The sequence below is a fragment of the Aquarana catesbeiana genome, linkage group LG02, assembly GCF_042186555.1.
Source record: "Aquarana catesbeiana isolate 2022-GZ linkage group LG02, ASM4218655v1, whole genome shotgun sequence".
Classification (NCBI taxonomy): domain Eukaryota; kingdom Metazoa; phylum Chordata; class Amphibia; order Anura; family Ranidae; genus Aquarana; species Aquarana catesbeiana.
In genome coordinates this window covers 327922935-327942464 of record NC_133325.1, presented here as the reverse complement: position 1 = coordinate 327942464, position 19530 = coordinate 327922935, and the positions used below count along the sequence as shown (strand labels likewise).

The following is a 19530-nucleotide window of genomic DNA, read 5'->3' as shown; positions in this document are numbered from 1 at the left end:
TGTGGTTACACGTGGTCTGCAGTTGTGAGGCCGGTTGGATGTACTGCCAAATTCTCTGAAACGCCTTTGTAGATGGCTTATGGTAGAGAAAGGAATATTCAATTCAAGGGCAACAGCTCTGGTGAACATTTCTGCAGTCAGCATGCCAATTGCACGCTCCCTCAAAACTTGCGACGTGTGTGGCACTTTGCTGTGTGATAAAACTGCACATTTTAGAGTTGCCTTTTATTGTGACCAGCCTAAGGAACATCTATGCAATAATCATGCTGTCTAATCAGCATCTTGATATGCCACACCTGTGAGGTGGATGGATTATCTCGGTGCCTGGTTCCCATTCCCAGTAGAGTCCTGAAGGACTCTACTGGGAATGCCTGGTGTAAAGAGGGACTCCACTGGGAATGCCTGGTGTAAGGAGGAACTCTACTGGGAATGCCTGGTGTAAGGAGGGACTATACTGGGAATGCCTGGTGTAAGGAGGGACTCTACTGGGAATGCCTGGTGTATAGAGGGACTCTACTGGGAATGTCTGGTGTAAGGAGGGACTCTACTGGGAAGGCCTGATGTAAGGAGGGGCTCCGCTGGGGCACCTGATGTAAGGAGAGACTCTGCTGGGAATGTCTGGTGTAAGGAGGGACTCTACTGGGAATGCCTGATGTAAGGAGGGACTCCACTGGGGCACCTGATGTAAGGAGAGACTCTGCTGGGAATGCCTGGTGTAAGGAGGGACTCTACTGGGAATGCCTGATGTAAAGAGGGACTCTACTGGGAATACCTGGTGTAAGGAGGGACTCTACCGGGAATGCCTGGTGTAAAGAGGGACTCTACTGGGAATGCCTGGTGTAAGGAGGGACTCTATTGGGAATGCCCAGTATTTAGCTTAAACCACGTCCATTTTTCACCCGCCGCATTGTTATTTCCCCCACTACGTCACAACTACAAATGAATGCCCTGCCCCCTAATTATAATAAGACTCCGCCCACAGACAAAAAAGTGTCACTATAAATTTTTTTACAATGTTGTCAACTATGCTAAAACATAAAAAGTTATTTTATTGCTGTTATGAAAACTGCTGATGGTTTTATCAAAATTGCTGTAATAAAGATTAGGACAGATTTCATTCCCCTTTGCTACCATATTTTTTAAATATACAAGAATTGGATTCTATTTGGTGGCAGGAGGGCACAGGGCACTTTTTAGGCCCAGTGTCTCCATGGCACACAGCTTTTCCCACGTATAAATCACTGAGCAGACATCATGATATCCACACTGATAGCAGCAGTGTTCTTCCCTGGGATTAGATTAATTAAGCATTTAATTCTCTGATCAAACCTTGCGTTTTCAGGAAAATCAACATGCTATTTAGAACAGCCACTTAAACAACCAGCTGATTGACAGCCTTAGCTCTGTTCCTGTGTGCTGTGTTGAGGGGGTGTGTCCCTTCTCTCCAATCAGCTCTCAAAGCTCTCCTCTACTGAGCTGTGCAGAGTGTAATTTCAGCTCTCCACCCCCCTTTTTTTAAACTCTCAGACAAGCTTTAAAATTCAACACTTCAAATGGATGTAGAGAAGAAAGAGCTGCAAATAAATAGGTACAACTTATGTAGGAGGATTTGTTTAATCTCTTTTTATCACCTGAGGCCAGTCACTTCACTGGGTATATATAAAGGTTTACAACTACTTTAAGTTTCCATACAACAGAAAATGTCTAGGAAATTAGAGTTTTTTTTAACTTGATCGATGAAAAATGGCAACACATATTCACCTAATTGACTTAGATGACTTTTCTTTTTGCTTATTTCAAATCAAGCATAATACAGCATAGATATTTGCTCCACTGATAATTCCATTCTTTAACAAAAAAGGAATAAATGCATATATATATATATATATATATATACTGTATAAATGAATTGAACACCACTTAGACATATAGCAGTTGATGTGCAGAAATACATACAGGAATTCAATACCCAGAATAGAATGAGAAGGATAGCAGAGCCAGACCCTGGTAAAAAGAGATAGGAGCAGTGATGGCCCATCCATTAGGGGCGCAGGGGCGCCGCCCCCCCAATCCATGCACCCGGCCCATAATCTACATACAGGGCGCCGGATGCATGGATTTCAATGGGATTTTTTTTTTGAAGCACATGATTAGAGCCTGAGGCTCCAATTGGCTTCAAAAAAGTCTGGGCTCGGGGCGCAGAGCACTGCACCCTGAGCCCAACCAGTTGTGTGACATTAACAAATTAATATTCACTAATGTCTTCCTGTTTATCCTCCCGGCCAATCAGACCTGATTGTCCGGAAGTCCTAAGACCGAATTGATCAGGAGTCCGAAGACCTGATTTGCCGGGAGGAGAAGCAGCGACTGCCGGGACATGGAGGAGACAGAGGGGAGAAGCTGCAGCTGCGACCTGGATGGGGTAAGTGCCAACTGATCAGCGAGTGCATGAGCTGGCGACTGGGGCAGGGTTGGTGTGGGGTGTCGGGCTGGAGTGACCGGGGGGTAGATGTCTCAGGTTTGTTTGCCGCCCCGGCCAGACCGAGGGCACTGGATAGGAGGATGAATAACATAATCAAAAACCCAACATTTTTGGGTTAAGAACCCCCTTTCTCAAGAGCCCCATGCCAGGTACGGAATTCCTGTATGTATTTCTGAACATCAGCTGCTTTTTGACTAGGTGGTACGCACTTTAATTACAGTATATACATGCATGTATTGTTTTTGGTTACAGATTGGAATTAATAGTGGAGCAAATACCATTGCTGTATAATGCTATATGTGATATGACTTACTTGAATACTTGTACCTAGTGTATAATTGTATGTATTGCATTGTACACTTTTTACAACTTTATCACTAAAGCATTTTTGTTATGTGGTGTGCTTACCCTTTTCTGCTCTATCCAAAAAAAAAAAAAAAAGGCTATCCATAAACCTCAAGATTGGTGCTTTCAGAGGTTGAAAAACACCTGTAACCATCACGGACTGCCTTGGTATTTTTTAAAATGCTAGCCCAAATGCAGCTATTAAGACCTAGAAGTATTTATTGACCATTCTGTGTGTGTACTCAAGTTACTCATGGTATTATATGCAAACATTAACACAAAAAAAAGGTTATTTACTATATTGATACAATAAGTCTTTACCGAAAAAACCCACTGTAATTTGTATATGAATGAACTATAACACTTAAATTCCAGAAGCTGTTTTATTTTTCACTCTTGATTTTCCAATCAGTGTTCTACTGTAGTCATCTATCACTTGCTGATAATAACTATTATTAGTGATCTGTTACTGAAGTGGCTGGATCAGGATCAATGCAAAAAAAAGCAACTAATAAGACAAAACCAACAATAGAAAATATAATAGCACATTTTCACATTTCTACCTAATTAAAATCTATAAAATAATAATAATATTATATGTACATAAAACTGCTACCAAATTTAAATCCTATCTGTTCTGAAAAAAACAGATATATATTATGTTACGGTAGTTTACAAAATGTAGATACAAGACATTAGGGATATAACTAGGTTGTCATCTGTATCCCTATTGGAGTGAGAAAAGGTGAGAAATAATTTTTATTGCTAACTGTACCTTCCTTTCCTAGTGACAACTGCTACAAAACTGACAGAAAATTTACATTTTTTACCGGAAAAGCAAACAATAATTGTTACTGTTATATACTATGCAAATACTTAGGTTTTTGTTTCTTGTCTCAGCTATCCATACTGTGGCCCATTTGTTTAATGTGGAAAGACTGGTGAACGCCAGGGTGGAAGCGAATGGCACAATTGTAGCTGCTCTTACCGACCTTGGGGACAGGAGTAATGAATCCTACCTTAACTTCGTCCGATCAAAAGTACCAGTAAGTAGGAAAACAATTCCGGACCTGTTGCATGGTGGCTGATTAACTTTTTATTGCTTAAAGGAAAACGTTTCGCTTAAAAGAAAACTAGGGTTTTCTGGGAACTGTCGTATGATAGTAATCTGCTGGCCAAATCAGCTGCGGTTTGGGAATTTCCTGAAGTGTAGCTGCAAGTAACAAGGGGAGTGAGACGGTGACATCATTGTCATAATATGGCTACAAGGCCATATTTGGTTACTGGGCTGGCATTGCCATGTTAGGTCAATGTTGCTATGTTCAGCAGCAGGGTGGGGAATTCCTTGGCTGCACCTGATTGTGCCAGTGGCTTGCTATCTTGAAACAGTCTCCCACGGGTTTTAGTCTTAGCTCATCACTAGCTATGAACTTTGAAAATTAATTTCTCCACAATGATAATAGATATGGTAATGCTTATAGATAAATGAGGGTTGTTTTAAAGTACATTTACTGATTGTTCAGAATATGTAAATACTTCAGTGTGCATGTTCTGGGGATGGGTCAACTAAATAAGGAATTATAATGAATATACCAACATCTAGTATTTGGTAAAACAATCCAATTTCATGTATCATTTGATGTTTGAGAATAAAAGTGGAATTGTGTTTGGTTGTTGAACTATAGACCCATTCTAATCAGTATTATGGTTTTAAAAGCACACATTTAATGTGCAAGTATTATGATATTCGAATGTATGGTGTTTGTAAATCTGGCAGCTAAAGTATAGAATGTTCTAAACAAAATCTTCTTACTTTTTACAGAATCCAATAGGAGGATTAAATGTGGCATTTACCTTTCTTGCTGGCCTCACTGGAGTAGTAATTACATTGGCTCTTATTCTAATAATTACTTCTTCTACAAAAACCATTCGCAGATCATATTTTGAAGTGTTTTGGTACACACACCATCTCTTTGTCATCTTCTTCATTGGTCTTGTTATCCATGGAGTTGGGTAAGCATTGAATTTATATCTATACTAAACAACATTGCACAAGTCTCTTGTTCAATATGAAATAGCCAGTAAAGTAACTAATAATTTTGTGTAATATTTAACTTTGAGTGGAAAAATACCTGTAACAATTGTCAATGGAACCAGTATGTCTTTTGGAAGAAGGAGAAAAGGACACAGGGATCTCAAGAATACAGTTTGAGTATCTCCAGAATGTCGGTTTGAGGAGAAAAAGGTGTTTTTTCTTATTTCTCCGGTTTTGTAATTTATGGATCAGGGTCTGAGGCTCAGAGACCTCAAAGTACTTTGGGTGAGAAGAAATCTCCAACCCAGTGTCCAGGACTTGCCAAAGACCAACAGGGTATGTGGACAGGTGTTCACAGATTTTATAATCTAGGACCTGACAATAGCCTGGTGCTTCACCCAAGAGACAGAAGGTCTGTGCATAGGAGTCAGGGGGACTCCAACCTTTTCCAGGAGTCAATGAGACTGCACAGGACCAGCCAAAGCATGCATATTTGCAAAGGGCTGGTGAAGTCAGTGACTTCAGGAGCTAAAAGATTAAAGTGATATAAAAACTTTTTTTAACAAACATGTTATACTTACCTGCTCTGTACAATTGTTTTGCAGAGAGCAGCCCTGATCCACTTTTTCTGGGGACCCCCGCCGGTGCTCTAGGCCCCTCCCCTTCGGTGGGTGCTCCCATGGGGGCTCCCGTGCATGCTTGGTCCCAAGCCACGCTGCTTTGTCCATTGACACAGACAGTGGGTCTCAGCCCTGCCTCCCTGCTCCTGTGTTACAATATTTGATTAACAGCAGCGGGAGCCAATGGCTCCCTCTGCTTTCAATCTGCCTAATGAGGAGGAAGACAGTGTCTTGAGCCACTGCTGTCGTGCACGTTGCCTTATCGGATCAGGTAAGAAAAAGGGAGGTCAGGGGGGAGCTGCAGCACGGAAAGTTTTTCACCTTAATGCATAGAATGCATTAAGGTGATAAACCATAAGGCTTTAGAACCACTTCAAGCTATGAGAGAGCTTGAGTCTAGGGAGCTGTGTGCTTTGTTCTTGGGGATCAGACTTAAGGCCTAGGCTTGAGGGCTGAAGCAGCCGTGTGGCAAGAAAAGCCAAGAGGCTGAAGTATTTTGTTTTGTGATTTACAGTGATGATGAAAACCTCTGCATTGGTATCTGATTTATTTGTGAACTTTTTTGTTCTTTTTTAATAAAAGTAGGCCAGCAAGCCCTTAAACAGACTGAAGTCACTGGGAAGCACTGCCACTGAGCTAATAATTCCAAAATGTCACACTCTCTCTCTCTCTCTCTCTCTCTCTCTCTCTCTCTCTATATATATATATATATATATATATATATATACAGTATCTCACAAAAGTGAGTACACCCCTCACATTTTTGTAAATATTTTATTATATCTTTTCATGTGACAACACTGAAGCAATGACACTTTGCTACAATGTAAAGTAGTGAGTGTACAGCTTGTATAACAGTGTAAATAACTCAACACACAGCCAATAATGTTTAAACCGATGCAACAAAGTGAGTACACCCCTAAGTGAAAATGTCAAAATTGGGCCCAAAGTGTCAATATTTTGTGTGGTCACCATTATTTTCCAGCACTGCCTTAAACCTCTTTGGCATGGAGTTCACCAGAGCTTGACAGGTTGCCACTGGAGTCCTCTTCCACTCCTCCATGATGACATCACGGAGCTGGTGGTTATAGACCTTGCATTCCTCCACCTTCCATTTGAGGATGCCCCACAGATGCTCAATAGGGTTTAGGTCTGGAGACATGCTTGGCCAGTCCATCACCTTTACCCTCAGCTTCTTTAGCAAGGCAGTGGTCGTCTTGGAGGTGTGTTTGGGGTCGTTATCATGTTGGAGTACTGCCCTGCTGCCCAGTCTCTGAAGGGAGGGGATCGTGCTCTGCTTCAGTATGTCACAGTACATGTTGGCATTCATGGTTCCCTCAATGAACTGTAGCTCCCTAGTGCCGGCAGCACTCATGCAGCCCCAGACCATGACACTCCCACCACCAATGCTTGACTGTAGGCAAGACACACTTGTCTTTGTACTCCTCACCTGGTTGTCGCCACACACGCTTGACACCATCTGAACCAAATAAGTTTATCTTGGTCTCATCAAACAACAGGACATGGTTCCAGTAATCCATGTCCTTAGTCTGCTTGTCTTCAGCAAACTGTTTGCGGGCTTTCTTATGTATCATCTTTAGAAGAGACTTCCTTCTGGGATGACAGCCATGCAGACCAATTTGATGCAGTGTGTGGCGTATGGTCTGAGCACTGACAGGCTGACCCCTCACGCTTCAACCTCTGCAGCAATGCTGGCAGCACTCATATGTCTACTTCCCAAAGACAACTTCTGGATATGACGCTGAGCATGTGCACTCAACTGCTTTGGTCGACCATGGCGAGGCCTGTTCTGAGTGGAACCTGTCCTGTTAAACCGCTGTATGATCTTGGCCACCCTGCTGCAGCTCAGTTTCAGCTTCTTGGCAATCTTCTTATAGCCTTCTTATAGCCTAGGCCATCTCAATTCTTTTTTTCAGATCCTCAGAGAGTTCTTTGCCATGAGGTGCCATGTTGAACTTCCAGTGACCAGTATCAGTATGAGAGAGTGAGAGCGATAACACCAAATTTAACACACCTAAGACCATGTAACACTAACGAGTCACATGACACCGGGGAGGGAAAATGGCTAATTGGGCCCAGTTTGGACATTTTCACTTAGGGGTGTGCTCCCTTTTGTTGCCAGTGGTTTAGACATTAATGGCTGTGTGTTGAGTTATTTTGAGGGGACAGCAAATTTACACTGTTATACAAGCTGTACAGTCACTACTTTACATTGTAGCAAAGTGTCATTTCTTCAGTGTTATCACATGAAAAGATATAATAAAATATTTACAAAAATGTGAGGGGTGTACTTTTGTGAGATACTGTATATATACTATCCGCCTCACAGGTGTTGCATTTCAGGATGCTGATTAGACAGCATGATTATTGCACAGGTGTTCCTTAGGCTGTCCACAATAAAAAGCCACTCTAAAATGTGCAGTTTTATTACACAGGACAATGGCACAGATGTCGAAAGTTTTGAGGGAGCGTGCAATTGGCATGCTGACTGCAAGAATGTCTACTAAAGCTGTTGCCCTTGAATTGAATGTTCATTTCTCTACCATAAGCCGTCTCCAAAGGCATTTCAGAGAATTTGGCAGTACATCCAACCGGCCTCACATAAGCAGACCACGTGTACCAACACCAGCCCAGGACCTCCACCTCCAAGATCGTCTGAGACCAGCCACCGGACAGCTGCTGCAAAAATCTATTTGCATAACCAAAGAATTTCTGCACAAACTGTCAGGAAACTGTCTCAGGGAAGCTCATCTGCATGCTCTTTGCCATCATCGGGGTCTCGACCTGACTGTAGTTTTTCGTCGTAATCGACTTGGGCAAATGCTCACATTCAATGGTGTCTGGCACTTTGGAGAGGTGTTGTCAACGTTGTGGATCGAGTGGCTCATGGTGGCGGTGGGGTTACAGTATGGGCAGGCGTATACTATGGACAACGAACACAGGTGCATTTTATTGATGGCATTTTGAATGCACAGAGATACCATGACGAGATCCTGGGGCCCATTGTTGTGCCATTCATCCACAACCATCACCTAATGTTGCAGCATGATAATGCACGGCCCCATGTTGCAAGAATCTGTACACAATTCCTGGAAGCTGAAAACATTCCTGTTCTTGCATGGCCAGCATACTCACTGGACATGTCACCCATTGAGCATGTTTCGGATGCTCTGGATTGGCGTACATGACAGCGTGTTCCAGTTCCTGCCAATATCCAGCAATTTTGCACAGCCATTGAAGAGGAATGGACCAACATTCCCCAGGCTACAATCAACAACCTGATCAACTCTTAGCAAAGCAGGTGTGCTGCACTGCGTGAGGAAAATGGTGGTCACACCTGATACTGACTGGTTTTCGGACCCCCCAATACAGTAAAACTGCACATTTTAGAGTGGCCTTTTATTGTGGCCAGCCTAAGGCACACCTGTGCAATAATCCCAGTTCTTGCATGGCCAGCATACTCACCGGACATGTCACCCATTGAGCATGTTTGGGAGGCTCTGGATCGGCATTTACGACAGTGTACTCCAGTTCCTGCCAATATCTAGCAACTTTACAGAGCCATTGAAGAGGAATGGACCAACATTTCACAGGCCACAATCAACAACCTGATCAACTATATGCGAAGGAGATGTGCTGCACTGTGTGAGGCAAATGGTGGTCACACCAGATACTGACTAGTTTTTGGACCCCCCGGACACCCCAATACAGTAAAACTGCACATTTTAGAGTGGCCTTTTATTGTGGCCAGCCTAAGGCACACCTGTGCAATAATCATGCTGTCTAATCAGCATCTGGATATGCCACACCTGTGAGGTGGATGTATTATCTCGGCAAAGGAGAAAAGCTCACTAACACAGATTTAGACAGATTTGTGAACAATATTTGAGAGAAATAGGCCTTTTGTATACATAGAAAAAGTCGTAGATCTTTAAGTTCAGCTCATGATAAATAGGGGCAAACACAAAAGTGTTGCGTTTATAATTTTGGTCAGTATATTGTACATCTCTGCAGTACATACACATTTCTGCATGTTTATGCCTTTACAATTGCTTCAAGTACAGAAAAATACCTGCTAATCTGCCAGAAATCCAGTGGGCATGTGTTCTAATTTTGCGCTGACTGCTGAACACCTATCTCTCCCCTTGCTGCCATAACATATTTCTGGTGTTTGTAGCCCAGAAGAGAGAACTTAGGCAGGGCTTATCAAACAGTTTGAGTTGTCAGCTCAAGCAAGAAGTTAGGCACTCACAGTCTTTAAAGGGATACAAATGACAAATATGCATGTTTTGTAGCGATGTACTAAATATTTTTAATCTGCCCTGACATTTCCTTTAAGTTTGTGTTTCCCTTCAATCAGGTGGCAGTCACTAGGAGAAACAATGAGCATGGATGTCATGCTAAAAGTCTATTCTTTAGAGTTCTACTAAGTAATTAAATTTTCTCCCATATTATTCCTCTTTTAAACCCAACATCATAAGACTGACTTATTTAAATGTGAACTATATATAGAGTTTGATTATCATTTCCTTCTTATTTTTTTATTTATGTATTTGATTATTTTAGGAAGATAGTACGAGGACAGACTAATGATAGTCGTAAAGTACATAATCCTGAATTGTGCAAAAATAATTATACTCAGTGGGGTCAAGATCCGAATTGTCCTATACCTCAATTTGATGGAAATGAACCAGTGGTAAGGTATTTTCCTCTGATAAATGAAATATAACTATTTTTAGATTGAACTAACAAAAAATCACGAAACCATTTGTGGGCCTTTTTCCCCAATTTGTGGAAATTGGGGGAGATTTACTAAAAATGAGCACTCAGATTCTGGTGCGGCTGTGCATGGTAGCCAATCAGCTTCTAACTTCAGCTTGTTCAATTAAGCTTTGACAAGAAAACCTGAGAGCTAATTGGTTTCTATGCAAAGCTGCACCAGATTTTGCACTCTCCAGTTTTAGTAAACCTTCCCCTTTCCTCAGTTAATTGTTCCCAGTAAACCTGTGTATAACAATGTTTTATCACAATTACGTGATAGTTTACATTTTTTTTTTTTGAGATGTGCAAAGAGAGACACAAACACTTGTAGGTAGAATTAAACTGTATATAGCATTTAATAAAGAAATGACAGATAAAAAATAAAGATAAAAAAATGTAATAATATTAGAAAATGTAACAAGAATACTAAGCTATTTGTAGAATATAGATGCTCTTCCAAGGGTCTCTGACCGTTTTCTAATGGCTTGGCAGATGATCAGGGCAGATACATGCCTATTGCAGTTCTGTTAGAAGACTGACTATTCCAAATTTTGGCTGTGGTATGCTGTATACAGGCAGGGCCGTCTTTAATATTGATTGTAACCATGGGCAAACATTTTCTTGCCCCCCCAAAAATTGTTTTACTGCAGCAGATCAGGCAGTGATTGCAATTACTGCTCACTGATTAGTTGCTAGAGGTTACAGCACATCATTTCTGCTTGCTAAATGGTTGATAGAGGTTACTGTACATCATTACTGCTCACTGGTTGCTAGAGGTTACTGCACATCATTACCGCTCACTGATTGGTTGTTAGTGGTTACTGAACATCATTACCGCTCACTGATTGATTGCTAGAGGTTACCGTACATCATTACCAATAACTGGTTTCTCACCTTTGGGTAATTTGTTACCCACACTTTTTTATTTCTAGTGGTTACTGCAAATCATTGTTGCTCATTGAGAGGTGCACTATGTGCAGAGTACAGGGTTGAGGGGTGCGCTACATAAAGATTCCTGTTACATACTAGGAGTTCAGGAGTAAACTATATACAGAAGAGTGTACTACATACAAAGTGCAGGGTTGAGGGGTGCACTATGTGCAGAGTGCAGGATTGAGGGTTGCGCTATGTGCAGAGTGCAGGATTGAGGGGTGTGCTATGTGTAGAGTGCAGGATTGAGGGGTGCGCTATGTTCACAGTGCAGGATTGAGGGGTGCGCTATGTTCTGAGTGCAGGATTGAGGGGTGTGCTATGTTCAGAGTGCAGGATTCATGGGTGCGCTATGTTCAGAGTGCAGGATTAAGGGGTGTACTATGTGCATAATGCATGGTTGAGGGATGGCTCTGTACATCCAAGTCCAACACCAAGCCCCCCACAGAAAAAACCTTCCCTTGAAATAAAGTTTAGAGCTCACCTCACCCAAACAACAGAGTGGTGCTGCAGAAGACCCGTGCATGTCTGTGCACTGCAGGCTGCCAGTCTCTGGAGAAGCTTCCGCATGTATAGATGCCCCACCCCTCCATCCTCTGCTCTCACAGAGATCGATGTGTGGAGCAGGGAGGGGTCTGAACAGCCGCACAGAGAGGAGCACTATCACTTGTAAATACAGAAGCAGGGCTCCTCTCCCGCATTACAGTAGCGAGCAGCCAGCGTGATCAGCGCCAGAGGTGGCGGAACTCCAGCAGGAAGCTGTTTGGGCCCCCCAACAATGACTGGGCCCAGGGCAGCTACCCTGTTTGCCCTGCGGTAAAGACGGCCCTGTATACAGGACTAGTTGGTAACATCTGACCAACCCCCCCTTGAAAGCAACATAACCTTTTAAGGTAATTTGGTCTGTTCATAATGACACTCTATTAGTATAAAGTCAGCTAAGGTTAAACCATCCTTATGGCCTTAAGTAGCCCCTTAACCAAATTTTGGTTTCATTGTTAGATATTCATGAACTCATAATAATAAGGAAATATGAAATCTCCCCATCAAACAATAGACTAGATGAATCTTTGTGTTTGATGGGCAGATCTTTGATGTGAACCTTTGCCCTCTTTCACTATTTCCCCTCCCTTCCATCCTCTGAAGGTATCATGCTGTGCCCGCTGTGTCTCGTGGGATTTGCACATCACATATCCCAGGAGGCATAGCCATTCAGAAAAGGAGAAGGAGCAAGTCTAATGGTGAATAATCGGGAGGCCCGCCCGCTGAACAAGGAAGAGCTGGTGGGCCTCTAGATGACTTCAGAAAGAACATGGCAGTGCAGGACAGAGCTGTGACTGGGCATGAGAGGATCTCAGTGTGACATCACTGTATCTGCTCGATGGGTGAGTATCTGAAATGTGCAGATACCATCTTAAGGAAGGGGTGTGAAAAAAAAACAGGAGGGGGGGGGGGGGGGCGGTTGCAGACCCGCTTTAACAGATTTGCTAATATATACTTAAGTCTAGTTTTAACACTTAAACCAAGATTGCATGTGTTGAAAGCAAGTTGATGTTTTCACATACAAATGCATGATATTATTATAGGTGCAGTTTTTATGCCACTGGACAAATAAGGAAGGTAGGGGGTGTGGGGTTAGGGGTGGCTATGGCTCAGGACACCAGGATCGGTTTGTCACCTGTAATCGCTTGGAAGGCTTATGTCCCATACAGGGCTTTTCCTTCCTCTAAAAGTATGAACATATTCCATAGGTTCCAGGTTTTTGTGTAAACCTCTTGCCTGTTTTGTGCCATAAGAATTAGATCTTCCATTTTTCTGATATCTTCCACTTTCCTCAGCTAAGTTGCAGCGGTCGGTGGGCTTTGTTGCTTCCAGAACAAGGGGATGCACGATTTTGCTGCATTTAGCAGATGTCTCAGAATGGACTTTTTATAGACTCTAGTACAGGGATATGCAATTAGCGGACCTCCAGCTGTTGCAAAACTACAAGTCCCATCATACCTCTGCCTCTGGGTGTCATGCTTGTGGCTGTCAGAGTCTTGCTATGCCTCATGAGAATTGTAGTTCTGCAACAGCTGGAGGTCCGCTGATTGCATATCCCTGCTCTAGTAGGTATTGTTGATACATGCAGTAGGAAGAATGCCAGATCATTGGGGATCTGAAAGTTTGTACATTTTTGGGAGATATTGCAGACAACTGTCCAGAACTCCGTTAGTCTAGAGCAGTCTCAGAAGATTTGTAAGATTGTACCTATGTCACTTTGGTATCTCCAACAATGAGCTGACGTCTCAGGAAAGATGGCATGCAATTGACTGGGCGTTAATTACCATCTTGTTAGGATTTTGAAGTTTGTCTCTGGATTTTGGTGCACAGTGATGATTTGAGGAAGAATCTTATCATATTTTGTTTGTGAGACGCTGTGAAGGTGCGGTGAAGATCTGTTTCCCATTTTGTTAGGCATGATAGTTGTGGTTGTTCCGAAGGGGTATTACGCAGTGCATATGTTTTGGAAAGGACCCGAGGCAACGAGTCAATTCCAGAACAGTATTCCTCAAAGGTGTTCAGCTGTCAGGTGAAGTTCTGGGGACTGGGTATGGAATGAAGGAAGTGGTGTATCTGTGCTGCACACCAGAACGGGAGCTGGAAGGGGCCTGTGGGGTCCCTCAATTCCGAAATGGTGGGCCATCTTCCCCCAATCACAAACTTGAAAGCATGCTCACAGTTGTTGTTCCATAATGTTTGGAATGATGTCGGTGATAATCCTGAGGGCAAATGGGGATGTCCAAGAATCGGGGTCAGTGGCGATTCTTTTGTCATCAGGGACGCTGCAAAGGTAGCTTGTGAGCATTGTCGCAATGTGTGTCCTAATCAGGGGGTGAGATTTTAATTCTAAGGGTAATGAGTCATAGCAACATAATGCTCCTTTCAGAGGGATAGTGGTTTGACTTTGTTATATTTGAACCCAGAGTTTTAAGCTAGAGTGGTGTCTCCAATCGATTACTCTTCCCAGGTGTATTGCTTGATAATATTTACGGATATCAGGTAATGCTAGGCCTCCAAATTGTTTCGGAAGGGATATTTGAGTGTGGGGTGTGCAGAGTTTTTTCTGCGCCCAGATAAAGCGGGTAAATAAAGCTTAGGCTTTTAAAGTGAAAACTGAAATACTTATACCTCTTCCAAGCTCTGCCGGTAAAAATACCCCCTCTTATTTTAACCTTTTAAAGGTAAAATAAGAGGGGGGTATTTTTACCGGCAGAGCTTGGAAGAGGTATAAGTATTTCAGTTAAGGCAAATTTTAAATATGTTTAACTTTGTACATCTCTGCAATACATGTATATTTCCCCAAATGTAATCCTTTTAATCCACCTGTGAGTACAGAAAAGTAATTTTCGATGTGCCAGAAATATAGTGTGCTCTTATCTTCCTCTTTGACATGACAACAGGTGGCTCTGAATTCCAAACCACTGATGCCAGCCCTACCTACTTCATTTCTGCTGCATCACAAAGAACTTAGACTTTTCCTTATCTCCCTTATCTCTCCTTTATATAGCAAAGATTTCAGGAGGTTAGCAGCTCACAAGAGTTCTGCAAAATCAACAGGCATTTTTACACTAAACACAAACCACATCACCAAACACTTTCAATGATATATTTAGAGGACCAAAGCTCAGCAAATATGAGAAATTGACGGGTTGGGTTTACACACTTTGAATGAAGATAGATTTCCTTGCACATGTGATAACCTTTAAGCCTGTTACACACTGGGGGTTATTTACAAAAGACAAATCCACTTTGCACTACAAGTGCAAACTACAAGTGCAAAGTGTACTTGAAATTGCACTGAAAATGTACTTGGAAGTGCAGTCGCTGTAGATCTGAGGAGGACATGCAAGGAAAAGAAAAAACAGCATTTAAGCTTCCACATGATTGGATGATAAAATCAGCAGAGCTTCCCCTCATTTCAGATCCACCCCTTAGATTTACAGCGACTGCACTCCCAAGTGCACTTTCAGTGCAATTTCAAGTGCACTTTGCACTTGTAGTTTGTACTTGTAGTGCAAAGTGGATTTGCCTTTCGTAAATAACCCCCGCTATAATTTTTTTTCGCTGTGTTGAACAAAAGAACAAGCCAGCTCCGGTCAGAGCTGCTGTACTAACCATCTAACGTTAGTACAGAAATCTGAACTGCTGAGCTGTTGTGTTCTGACAGGGGGACAGCCGCCCCCCCACCCACCCCCAGAACACTCCATTGGCTGGGAGCCTGATCGGGAGCCAGTTGGCTGCTGTTTTTCCAGCATACTCGTCCGACAGAAACCAGCCAAATGGCTGGCTTCTGTCAGACCGGCTCCCATGCACCTGGGCCGAAAGTCGGGTGGTTCAATAAAAACCAATGTCATGTGGCATTTAGCCCGTGTGTATGGGGCTTCAACTTACAAGTAACCCACTGGCCCTATTTATTGCCTAATACTGCATTCGAATTTGCAGTTATTTGGCAAATTCCTTAAATGAATATGCAGTGACTGTAAGCACTTTCATAACCACAATTATTACCAATCAGTATGTAAGTAAGTATTCCATATTTTAAGACTGGTGATTATTATATATAAGCTAACAAAGTCTTGGTAATGATAGTAATTGTATGTACCTGTGCATCTTCAGGAGTAAATAAAAAAATTGAATGTAAAGCAGTAATAAAACCAAAGCCAACATTTTTAAATATTGCAGCTTACCAATCATTGGTGAATGTATCTTTTTTGATGCTTTTCCCCCCTCTGTTTTCACCTGATGATCTGGCTAGTAAGACACCTCCCTGCCTTCGAGTGCATCCATTCTGAATGAAAGGGCACTCAGACACCTTTGGACAGCAGCATTGTTAATCTGGGGGGGGGGGGGGAGTGTTAAATGCACTAGCAGATTTAGATACCCTAACAAATTGAAGCCAAACTGCCAAATCAAGCTAATACTTTATAATCAGTTACAGCAAACAATGTTGTTCTATTTGGGATAGGTGTTACATAAATAAATAAAGGCTGATCATTGTAATCACCCCTGTCAATGATAAATGGTTGGGCTCAATCCACTAAATGCTATGTCTGCAGGACAGCTTGCTCTGTTGAAAACCAACAGACTTACTAGCAGGATCACCAGGTAAAAATAAAAGAAAAAAAGTGTAAAAAAAGAAAAGTAATGCAGTCACCACATCTAAAAATGAGTAGGCTGCAATGTGCTAAATGTTTGCGTTTTGGGTTTAATAGCACTTTAATTGATGATGTCAGCCCTGAAGGCCCTATTAAGTATATCGAATGATTCTTGTACGTAAGATTTTTTTTATACAGGCTTTAATTGTTTTCTGCATTATTTGAGTTTGTATCTTACTAATTGGTAGTCATAGTGGTTATTTATGTGATTTGTTTGTTTCTAATCAATGAGGCTCGTGAATTCAAACAGTAAATCCTTACACTATTTCCCTACTGCTCTTGGAGCAATTTTTATTTATTTATTTGTTTAATTAATTTAATTTACTGTAAGTAATTTGTTGGTGTACTTGGCAGTGTGCTTGCTCTGTTTCAAACGCAGCTTTTTGCATTGACTTACCTCCAGTCTGTCCTGACAGCATAGTCATCCAATGACTTTGCACCATCCACAGGCATCTTAAAGCCTAACTTCAGGTTTACTGTGTCTTAAAATGATTTACTTGGATCAAGCTGCCACAAACAGCCTACTTCCCTGACTTAATGGATGCGCCCATTGGGAGCTCTGTATATACTATATGTAGCACCAGCTACATACAGTGTACAGCGCTGTGTTCCAGCAGCAGAATGGAGACTTCTGTCCCATTCCCTGACCAAAATTGAGTTGGGCTGAGCATTGCTCAACCATTCATAGGAAGCTTTGTATTTTAACCACTTCAGCCCCAGAATATTTGGCTGCTGAATGACCAGGCCATTTTTTGTGATGTGGCACTGCGTCTCTTTAACTAAAAATTGCGCGGTCGTGCGACGCTGTACCCAAACAAAGTTGATGTCCTTTTTTCCCACAAATAGAGCTTTCTTTTGGTGGTATTTGATGGCCTCTGCGTTTTTTATTTTTTTGCGCTATAAACAAAAAAGAGCGAAATTTTGAAAAAAAAACATAATATTTTGTACTTTTTTGCTATAATAAATATCCCCATTTTTGTAAAAAAAAGCTAATTTTTTTCCCAGTTTAGGCCGATATATATTCTTCTACATATTTTTGGTAAAATAAGCATGTATTGATTGGTTTGCGCAAAAGTCATAGCGTCTACAAAATAGGGGATAGATTTATAGCATTTTTATTATTTTTTTTTTTTTACTAGTAATATTGGCGATCTGCGATTTTTATCGTGACTGCGACATTATGGCGGACACAGACAATTTTGATACATTTTTGGGACCATTGGCATTTGTACAGCGATATAAAATTTATATACAGTTCTATAAAAATACATTGATTACTGTAAAAATGTCACTGGCAGTAAAGTGGTTAACATTAGGGGGCGATCAAGGGGTTAACTGTGTTCCCTGGGAGGTGATTCTAACTGAAGGGGGAGGGGACTGACTAGAGGAAGTGATGCATCGTGTTTCCTAGCTAATAGGAACACACAATCTTTCACTCCTCTCAGAACAGAACAGGGATTTGTGTGTTTACACACACACTTCCGTGTTCTGTCCCTCGTGCTCACGATCGCTCATGGCCGGCGGTCATCGCGACTGTTGGCCACGAGCATCGGCAGCCCCGCTGTGCAGCAAGTTGTAGTTGCTTAAAACCACCACTAGGTCTCAGCATACTACAGAACAATAATAACTTGAGGCAGTTTAATACAACACAAACAAATATATATAAGTGGGACAGAACATTGCCCTTTGCAATACAGATACTTTTCATCTATATGTTAAATTATTTTTCAATAGAGCCTTAAACACTTATGGACCAGCTAACGCCGATATACGTTGGCACTTTGAAGAGGGATATGGTTGTTATGGCAGCAGCTAGCTGCCATAACTCCGTTATCTTCTTCTTCAGTGAGCGGTCCAGTTTCCAATAAAAGTGGTCTCTGTTGCGGATTCGCCGCAAGATCACTTTTATCGGCGGCGGGAGAGGGCCCCCTCGCTCGCACGCAGAAGCGAACGCACGCGTGAGCAGCGCCCGCATATGAAAACGGTGTTCAAACTACACATGTGAGGTATCGTTGCGATCGGTAGAGTGATAGCTATAATTCTAGCCCTAGGTCTCCTCTGTAACTCAAAACATGCAACCTGTAGAAATTTTTAAACCTCGCCTATGGAGATTTTAAACGGTAAAGTTTCTCGCTATTCCACGAGTGGGCGCAATTTTGAAGCGTGACATATTTTGTATCAATTTACTTGGCGTATCATTATCTTTCACAATATTAAAAAAATTGGGCTAACTTTACTGTTGTCTTATTTTTTAATTAAAAAAAGTGTATTTTTTCCAAAATAGTGCTCTTATAAGCAGTGTTAATTTCGTCTAATAAAACATTTTATTTAACTAAACGAATATTATTTTAGTCGACTAAAATACGACTAAAACTGAAAAAACAACTGAGATGACTAAAATATGACTAAAACTAAAATGGCATTTTAGTCAAAAGACTAAAATGGGACTAAAACTAAAATGCCATTTTAGTTAAAAGACCAAGTCTAAAACTAAATTGAAATTTGACTTCAAAATTAACATTGGTCTATAGTGAATGTTCATACCTCAATGCCATAATAAATAACATATTAGATTTTTCACTCCAGCAGTATATAATGAGTTTGGAAATTGTAGAGAAATGTTAACTAATTTACAATTTAATTACACCCATTCGATTTTAGATGACTAAAATGAGTTTTAGTCGACTAAAATGTACTGGAGATTTAGTCGACTAAATATGACTAAAACTGAAACAATTGCAGAAGACTAAAATAGGACTAAAACTAAAATGCCATTTTAGTCCTAAGACTAAGACTAAAATTAAATCGAAATTTGCTGCCAAATTTAACACTGCTTATAAGACCACTGCTCAAATACGGTGTGACAGAAAGTATTGCAACTACTGCCATTTTATTCTCTAGGGTGTTAGAAAAAAATATATATAATGTTTGGGTGTTCTAAGTAATTGTCTAGCAAAAAAAAACAGTTTTTAACTTGTAAACACCAAACCTCAGAAAGAGGCTCGGTCCTTAAGTTGTTAAACTTAACTATATTATTGAATAGACTGATCTGTTCAATTAGGAGAATCACTATAGCTCTGCACTAAACAAAACACATGCACCCTGCAGGTTAGAGAGCTCTAGCTCTAACTCAGCAGG

At 41.4% G+C, this 19530-nt stretch overlaps 1 protein-coding gene across 1 annotated transcript in view; it reads left to right on the top strand.

Moving 5' to 3' along the window:
* The window catches only part of CYBB (cytochrome b-245 beta chain), a gene marked incomplete in the record, with an annotated part of 63887 nt that overhangs the window by 8913 nt on the left and 35444 nt on the right, over nucleotides 1–19530 (top strand). Inside the window, 3 exon segments of the mRNA XM_073614821.1 lie at nucleotides 3728–3873; nucleotides 4650–4840; nucleotides 10070–10199. Coding sequence (XP_073470922.1) covers nucleotides 3728–3873; nucleotides 4650–4840; nucleotides 10070–10199 — 467 coding nt within the window.